At 37.2% G+C, this 8,889-nt stretch overlaps 1 protein-coding gene across 1 annotated transcript; it reads right to left on the reverse strand.

Moving 5' to 3' along the window:
- Window positions 1–247: 247 nt before the first annotated feature.
- On the reverse strand, window positions 248–8,430 carry LOC101211616 (succinate dehydrogenase [ubiquinone] flavoprotein subunit 1, mitochondrial). The gene is made up of 16 exons (XM_011654834.2): window positions 8,080–8,430; window positions 7,480–7,647; window positions 4,777–4,864; window positions 3,908–4,054; window positions 3,660–3,800; window positions 3,251–3,336; window positions 3,082–3,174; window positions 2,931–2,994; window positions 2,682–2,825; window positions 2,309–2,496; window positions 1,787–1,961; window positions 1,472–1,642; window positions 1,307–1,376; window positions 1,063–1,183; window positions 946–983; window positions 248–728 (listed from the first exon to the last, which is right to left on the reverse strand). The coding sequence occupies exons 1-16, from the start codon at window positions 8,188–8,190 to the stop codon at window positions 626–628; spliced, it is 1,908 nt and encodes a 635-aa protein (XP_011653136.1). The 5' UTR covers window positions 8,191–8,430; the 3' UTR covers window positions 248–625.
- Window positions 8,431–8,889: the final 459 nt, after the last annotated feature.

Raw genomic sequence — 8,889 nt, forward strand, 5'->3', positions numbered from 1 at the left:
AGAAGAAAAAAAATGCTAAACAAGACATCCCAACTTGGCAGATTTGATAAATCCAACTACAAATCAATCATAAACAATGGTGCTGAAAACTATTGGTATTTGACATTTGGGTTTAGGTACTTATGACTTGAACCGACGATTTAGGACTCAGATTGATTGATACTTCTAAACCAACTACGATATCGTTGGTATATTTGTAACTATGCAATCACTATTAATGAAAATTTTCAATGAAGAATTAACAAGATTTGGAAAAACTCGAAAATGTTTACCTCAAAACACTTTATTGAGTGAAAAAAGAGAAATTTCCTACTTGAATTTGATACATGGTTGCAGCTCATAAACGTCCATCTGCTTTCAAATCAGTAATATCATGTGGTAGGCTATGGCAAAGAAAAAGACAGAATATATAAAAAGACAAGGCATCTTTGGCCCACAGCTCGAATTTATGCTTGAGCTCAATGATATAATTTACTTGTAAGCATAAAAACGACCTGCTTAAAATCGGAGACACAACTGAATGTAAATAATTACCGTCCACATAGCTTACCTATGGTGAATTACTGTAGTCTTCTTCCGTCCATTATTGTAAATTAAATCACCTGAAGCTTTGATGATAAAATCATCAGTATACACGAGCCTTGGGAGGGAATGTTTCGATCTCGTCGTCCAATGTGTTCATATGCACAGGCCTATAGTCCAGTCTGACCTTCTCATTTTCCCAGAATCTGCAAATTCAATCACAAGCATAGAGCAGATGTTAATTGATTGATGCCAAACGAATAGATAAGTAAAAGAGATTTATTTCAGTTATCCTAGTTGAGCTCGATGGCAATGATGGACCAGAAGCCCCAATATGTTAAAAGGTGGCTGAGAATAAAAAGTGGTTTTAATAACTAAAAAGGGAATCTTTAATTATTTTGAAGTGTCAGACACGAGAGTTACCCTAGTGTGTGCTTCATCCAGTTCTCATCGTCTCTTTTCTGCATAATCAGAGCTTACAAAGTTAACATACTATATAGTGTTGTGTTACTATTAATAATAGAAATAAATAAAACTGACCGTGAAATCTTCACGGGCATGTGCTCCTCTGCTCTCTTTCCTGGCTTCAGCAGAGTGCATAGTAATACATGCATTTATCAAAAGATTTTCCAATTCAATTGTCTCTATCAAATCAGTGTTCCTGTTTGATGAATAACAACCTTGGATCAATCCTTGAAAGAATTCAGTACTCAAACTTTATGAGTATAGTAATACTTATAACAATTAAAGAAAGAAAGTCAGAGAAACACCATGATCCTATTACCATATTAAATTCCTGTCTTTGACCCGAACATCACGGAAACTCTCCCAGGCCTTGTCAATTAGTTTGCAACCTACAGAAGTAGATGACAATGACAAAGTGAAGAAATTGAGGTCGAGTTGTAGACAGTAAAGAAGTCTTAATTAAAACTCTTTTTAGTTAGGCTACCTTCTTCCAAGGTCTCCTGCGTTCGGAAAACAGCAGCATTGTTTTGCATAACTCTTTGCATGTTCAACCGAATCTTTGAGGTGGCAAGTGAACCATTTGAGTTTCTTAACTTGTCTAGCCATGCAATGGTCTTCTCACCAGCATCTTTTTCCAATGGCTTTTGCTGTGCCCCTGCAAATTGCCCAGATATAATTATTTAGTGTTATCAAAGTAATTTTTTGTTATTATGGCTTGATTTAGGCTTAGGGTTCATCAATAAATTTCCTTTCCTTTCTTTTTTTTTTAAAGAACAAAAAATCAAACAAACAAACTTGCCTGGTCTACCAATCTCTGCAACCCTGTTTGCACAAGCTCGTCCGAAGACAACAATGTCCAAAAGCGAATTTGCACCAAGCCTATTGGCACCATGAACCGAGGCACAAGCTGCCTCCCCAGCAGCCATCAATCCTGGAATAATGGCATCTGGATCGTTTCCCTTGATTGTAACTACCTGATAAACAACAAATTTAGACATGAAAATAGGGCAGGAAGAAAAATAGTGGACACTCAAAATTCTAAAAAGAGGGGGAACCTTTCTGAAAATTTTTAAACTCCCAACTTTTTCACTCATCAACCATTTAGTTGCAAGTAATTAATTCATAAAAAAGAAAAAAAAAAATAGTGGTCTTCTCTGCACACTGTTTAGATAAACTAACAGAAATACACCGGTTGAATCTAGCTGTAAAGTAATAGACTAACTGATCCATAATATCAAAACTTTAGGGATGCATTTTCATTCTTCGATGAGAAGAAATGAAAAACATAAAGTGCACTTTAGGGTTGCATTTTCATGCATACCTCTCCATGATGATTCGTGGGAATTCCACCCATATTATAATGCACTGTTGGTAAAACTGGGATGGGTTCTTTGGTGACATCAACGTCAGCAAAAATGGCAGCAGTTTCTGAGATACCCGGAAGCCTCTCCTTCAGTACATCTGGTGGTAAGTGATTTAAATGAAGATATATGTGGTCCTTCAAAGGTCCTGTTAAAAGCCACAATTTAGTACCAAAGCAGGATATTAAATCTGGAAAAGAAAGAATAAATCAGTTTCCTCCTGAACAGTTATTTTGTTCTGATGCCCTGAATCAACTTGACTGTGCCTTATTAGGTGGAAGAAAGTTCATCGATGCATCTACTTAAATTCTAGATGGGAAAAAAGGTTCATACCAACACCACGACCCTCCCGAATTTCCATAGTCATGGATCTAGACACAACATCTCTTGATGCAAGATCCTTTGCTGTCGGGGCATATCGTTCCATAAAGCGCTCACCTTCACTGTTCCTAAGAATGCCACCTTCACCACGAGATCCTAATTTTAACAGAAAAAATAATTGCATTGAAATTAGTATCACCTTCATGTAGAGGAGAAAGAGACAACCAAAAGAAAATTATCATTCAAACTAGTGGTCCAGACCTTCAGTAATAAGGCACCCAGCACCATAAATTCCTGTTGGATGAAACTGCACAAACTCCAAATCCTGCGCAAGCAAGGGAAAGAAAAGTTGCAAAAGGGACTTGGGCAATTATCCAAAACCTTGCAACATCAAGAAAAGGAGAAAATTAACCTCAAGTGGAAGCCCAGCTCGTGCAACCATGGCGTTTCCATCTCCAGTGCAAGTATGAGCAGAGGTTGCTGAGAAATATGCTCTGCCATAACCCTAGAAAACAAGAGTTACATTTACATAATTTATCAGTTCATACAATGTGATCATCATTGTCAAAGGGATATGGTACCCCAGTAGCCAAAATTGTTGATGCAGCTCGAAACCGATGTAGCGTACCATCCTCCATATTTAGTGCTATCACTCCCTGGCAGCTACCTGGAATGCCAATATCATGACGGTAAAGGTAACCAACATAAGAATTGTCTTAAAATGGATCTCATACTGTGAACCAGATGGGAAGGAAGACATTATGCTTCAAATCCTATTAACCTAATGAAAATATTGTATAGAACAACCATAAACTAATCATTCAACTAAAAACTTCTACCAAAGAAATGCAGAAAGAAGCAACTAAAAGAGTTGAGATTTATCTTATGTTACGCTAAAGCGTGAGTAAATAATTTGTACTTTAATCATAAAAAATGAGTGGAAAGGTCACTGATATTAGATGAAATTTAAGTAAAGTGAAGTTAATATACCATCACTATTCATTATTAGATCCAAAGCGAAATATTCCACAAAAAACTGTGTGTTATGCTTCATAGCCTGGCCATAGAGAGTATGTAATAAAGCATGCCCCGTTCGGTCAGCAGCACACGCACAGCGATATGCCTGTCCACCTACAAAGATGACAATGCAAATGTAAATTTTTGAAGATGTGAGAATCTCAACGTTAAAGATTCTTTAGACCAATGAGGCCATAGGGACGTATAGTATGAATTTTTACCCTTTCCAAAGTCAAGACTCTGGCCACCAAATGCACGTTGATATATTTTTCCATCTTCAGTACGAGAAAAAGGAAGCCCATAATTCTCAAGCTCAATAACTGCTTTCGGTGCTTCTCTACACATGTATTGAATGGCATCCTGATCACCTATAGAACATGAAAACCATACAGGTCAAGAACTTTAATATACAAACATTGCGGGTCTATGGCTTATAACAGAAATACAATAGATTTGTGTTAGGATACTAACAATAATTTAGACTGAAAGGACTGTATAAATGGCTTAAACAGAGGCGGTACTCTGGTTTACTTTATTTATATATAAAGCCAAATGATCCAGATTCACAAGATGAAAAGAAATAACAAGAAACAACAAGGAAAAATGCAGAAAAGATCATACCAGCCTCTTGGTTTTAAGAGACCCTGGTGGCTGCTGTAGCCCTACCTCCTAAAAGTTAAAAATACCCTAGCTACTCCAACCTAATAATCCTATTTATAGACTCACATATTCCTCAGCCCAGTGGGCCCTACCACTCAGAACGTCCTTCCAATCATTTCTCCATAATAATTCCCTGTGCAGTTACTTTTCTACCCTTCCTCCTATAAGTATGGATAATTGGGGGTCTTACAATTTGTTTTGTGCATCTACAAATTTTAAATCATTTAGGATCAGCAAATATACAAAACATGAGCACATACAAGTACAAGTGTGCCGTATAGAAATCTGTTACTAACTTTGTATTGGCAGAGTAAGAAGCCACAAGCATTTTGATTCATTAGTGTGCTATTTACTAATGACAAAGCCAGGGTCACATTGCATGCCAAGAATCACAAGATTTTCGATTTATCCACAATTTTTAAATACCTACCTAGCCAATCACTCCCCTTGACAGTGTCGTACATGTGCCACCTCCAATCATCCTCAGTCATGTTTCCCAGTGCAGCATTTATACCTCCCTGTAAATCAATTGAACTTCATATTAAGTCACATTATGACAGAAGAGAGTAGACAGCATGTCGATATATATAGATGGATAAGAAACAGGAAGTGCATAATGCACAAAAAGCACAAAACCAAACAGTAAAGACAAGGGGAAAGAGAGAACCCCCTCCCAACAAAAGACACCTACATTAGAGCTTTTCAATTCATTTGAATCATAAACAGGCAATTAGGCAACTCCATGTTCCCGTACACCACCAAGAAGCAAGCAATTGAGTGTTGATACAAAAAAACACTTATCCTAAAACATACAGTGATTCCATATAAGCCAAAAATTCCAAAAAATAGCACTGGCACAATAGACCACTAAAGCTTGCCTCTGTTCCTAAAGCACCAACTTCCAACAATCTCAACCAACCAATCAATATTCACACATGTATGTATTAGATATTATATTAAACTTGTCTTTACCCACTAGCTTAATGTCACGTGGTTATTTTAATCACAGAACCAACGTGCGGCACAAAGGTGTTGGGTCATTTTTGGGGCGTGACACCAAGCTTTCAAGTGAATTGGTGATTTAAGATGGTACCAGAGTAGTAGTCCAGGGAGGTCTTATGTTTAAGCTCCTACGATGTTATTTCAAGCATGTGCACGGTGTAAAAAATGCTGCTTGTGCTTGTGCTATATACATGTGCTTATTTTCCATCCAAAATAATTCCACCTAGAACCAAGGTCCCAAATTAGGGAGGAGATGTTGCAAGAGTTTTAGATGGAGATTTATTTCTGGTAGAAGGGTGAGAATCCTTGGTGTAGTCACATAGAGAGGAGCATTTCCAATCCACCGACTGTTTAAAAAAACTAGTACAGGTCCCAACAATCAAGCCATTATTTCCTCATTGAGGTGGATCCCCAACTCACTCTTAAATAGATTAATATTCAATAAAGCCAATTCAAAAAGATGCTTCAACAGCTTCAAATTCAAAATAGTAGAAATCAACAATGTAAACCAACAAATTTCAAGTGATTTAAGTAAAATTGAGAGGTGGCAATGGGATGGGTTGAGATCTTCCCCAACTGAACACCATTAGATGTGAATATGCTAAGATCACCTTCACTATGAGATATTAATATGCCACAAGATAGTCAGAGATCAAAATGAAGAGAAAAGGAGAGCAAATCATCCTGCCGAATGCCTCAAGAAGGAATGATTTAACCTCTAAGTTTACCGTTAATGGTAATCAACTCATTTGTGCTTGAGATACAACCAAAAATCCATTTTTTAGAAGTTAACCAAAACCTTTTGCATGAAGAATAACATCCACAAAATCTCAATCAACTCCACCAAAAGCATTTTCGAGGTCCAATTTTAGAACCAAACCCTTCTTGGGAGTGATTCCAATCAATCACAAACCACTATGTTGGCCGCTAAATAAGTATATCCATATTTTATTCTCCTTTTACGGAAGTGCACATAACTTGTCCTGGCTACCAATGTCAATTGGTTCTCAACAATAGTAGAAGAGAGAACGAGTTTCACTCATTTGGATGAACATGAGCAATAAGCTTTTATGTGCACATATTGAGACGGATCACATATAGTCAGTGACAAATTTGAAATCAATAAACTTTGAAATTAGATAGTCATGGGTTTCGAGTGCCACATCAATACAATGCCAGAGTAATAAAAACCATGAAGAACACCATCACAAATTGTTTAATAGTGTTCCACTCAACATTAGTTGGAAGTGAACAAGGATGGTGGGGGCACAGATTTTGGAATAAACCAAAAGAATTAATATCCAATATCCTGAGCAATGAATAAACGGATACGTCTCTACAGAGAACCTCTAAAATCAGCTTCTTCTTTGGCAAACAGCCATATTTTATGGAAAATTTTTGTACTTTCATCACCATCCTTGATCTGTTCCAATTTACGACAATAATGTCAATAAATGTCTTGGTCTGCTGGATCTTCATTTTTTTCCCTTAGAGAATATTGAGTCTCCTGCTAACTAGTTGTTAATAAAACATTAACCTCTGGGATTGCTCAGTGCCAAAACTAGATCAAGCTAAATATCCAACAAAGAGAGATATGTTCGTCCATGTTGAATGGAGAGACAATGCATAGGTCCACAACCCTCAGCCAAGTATCGAGATTTTACTTAGTGGGGGATGAGGGGTTCAGCAAGGCTGGCTTGTGCCCCAAAACAAGGTGCAAAATCAGCCTCTGTTCGAAGCAGGTTTTCAGTCTCAATATTCTCCTCTTCAAGGGAGTTGATTAGGCTGGAAGACCAACCAATGAGAGATGAAAGAAAGTGAAATGTTGGTTAATAGCATAACGTCGTGCTAGTGGGTCAGGCATCAGCAGGGGGTTGGAGGGATCAGGGCTTGGGTTGGAGTTCTGGGCAAACATCAAAAGAAGTAATAGCCTAAATAATCAAATGTGCCATTCAAACTTCAATTATGAAGTTTATATTTTACCCTATAGGAGAAAACCCAAAATAATCGACATGTAGGGAAGGGCCATTCCTAAGTCTGCGAAACAAACAAGACGTTTTTAACCTAAACAGAAAGAAAAAATACCATTCCCACCGTACAGTAAGTTAACATAAGTCCAAATTCTCTGTACCTGCGCTGCAACCGTGTGAGAACGGGTTGGAAAAAGCTTAGTAATGCAAGCAGTATTAAATCCATGCTCTGACAACCCGATAGCAGCTCGAAGCCCTGCACCACCCGCACCTACCACGACTGCATCGTATGTGTGATCAACCACAGTGTATGAGGAGCGACCAGCCGTCTGACATGAGCCAAAGAAGAAATAATTTAGTATTACATAAAACCTATAAGCAGTCACCATTTCTCGGAGAAGTTTAACACAAACACCGGAGCCGTATGAAAGAAATATGAGACAGTCGCTACGATCAGCACAATCAATGCAACCAATGCAAAAAATAATAACATTACGTTCTTTTGAGCACGCAAGTAGCCAAATGAACACAATATTGAAAAACACGATTCACTAACAATCCATTACGATGATATAAAAAACAAACAACAGCGAGAGAATGATGAAGTATATAGTCTCTTCATCCATTCCACATGCCATCCTAGACAAATAAAAAGGAAGACAAAAAACCACAAGAAACGAGAAAACATAATCAAAAGCAAAGATCCAGACAAATGTTCAAGCTCAAATTCAATAATGAAAAGCTGTGACTGGAGGTCATACCGAATCGGCGGAGAAGAATCTAGAAAATTGAGATCTGAGGTGATCATTGGGGGACGATTTCCTGGAAAAGGAAGAAGAAGCACGAAGACCACGAGAAACACAGCGCCACATCTTGCTTAGAAACCTCAGTTCAACACCTTGCAATCGCCTGAATAATCGAAATGGAAGAGAAGACGGCGGTTCTACCGGTCTTGAAGCTCGCCGGAGGCCGGAAAATAGGGGTTTGGATTGGGGTTTGTTTTTCCAGAGAACGAGTCTCAGGTGGAGGCGAATGTGAGAGAACAGACCCTCCTAACTATCACTAATAAGTATTAATGTAATATTTTTTTTATTGTCTTTTTTTTTTTTTGAGAAAGTGAACAAATATGTAAATGTAACTGAGATAGGGTCTTTTCTTTTTTTTTCAAATAACAAAATAGCCAAACTATTTCTAAAATATTACGAAATCTATTCTATTCTTTCTGTCCATCATAATTTTTCAATCCAAAACTTTTGGGTTGAAGTCACTGTCCACAATCTAAAATGCATATTGGTTTGTTGTGATAGATAGAATTCTCGATCGAATTGAAGTTTAATTCAATCAAAGTCGTCAAATTTTTGGGTCGTAAGATTTCTTATCTATGTGAAGTTTTTTTATAAAAGTATATATTTTTCTTGTTTATTCGCTAAATTTATCTTGTTTTTGTAAAATTTCTAGAGAAGATAACAAAGGTACACACAATCTAATAATTTTAGCTTCATCTTATGAGACCTCGTATATTTCAATATAGTTATTTTATTCATCTTCTTTATCTCTAGTATTCGAAAGAA

The sequence above is a fragment of the Cucumis sativus genome, chromosome 4 (assembly GCF_000004075.3).
Source record: "Cucumis sativus cultivar 9930 chromosome 4, Cucumber_9930_V3, whole genome shotgun sequence".
Taxonomy (NCBI): Eukaryota; Viridiplantae; Streptophyta; class Magnoliopsida; order Cucurbitales; family Cucurbitaceae; genus Cucumis; species Cucumis sativus.

Bases quoted from the DNA above. Each gene is read 5' to 3' on its own strand.
- LOC101211616 (XM_011654834.2), bottom strand. From the start codon at position 8,190: ATGTGGCGCTGTGTTTCTCGTGGTCTTCGTGCTTCTTCTTCCTTTTCC. The intron at 3,175-3,250 runs GTACCATATCCC...CTTGTTTTCTAG, and splicing joins CAACAATTTTGGCTACTGGG to GGTTATGGCAGAGCATATTT. The intron at 1,377-1,471 runs GTAGCCTAACTA...CTACTTCTGTAG, and splicing joins GCAGGAGACCTTGGAAGAAG to GTTGCAAACTAATTGACAAG.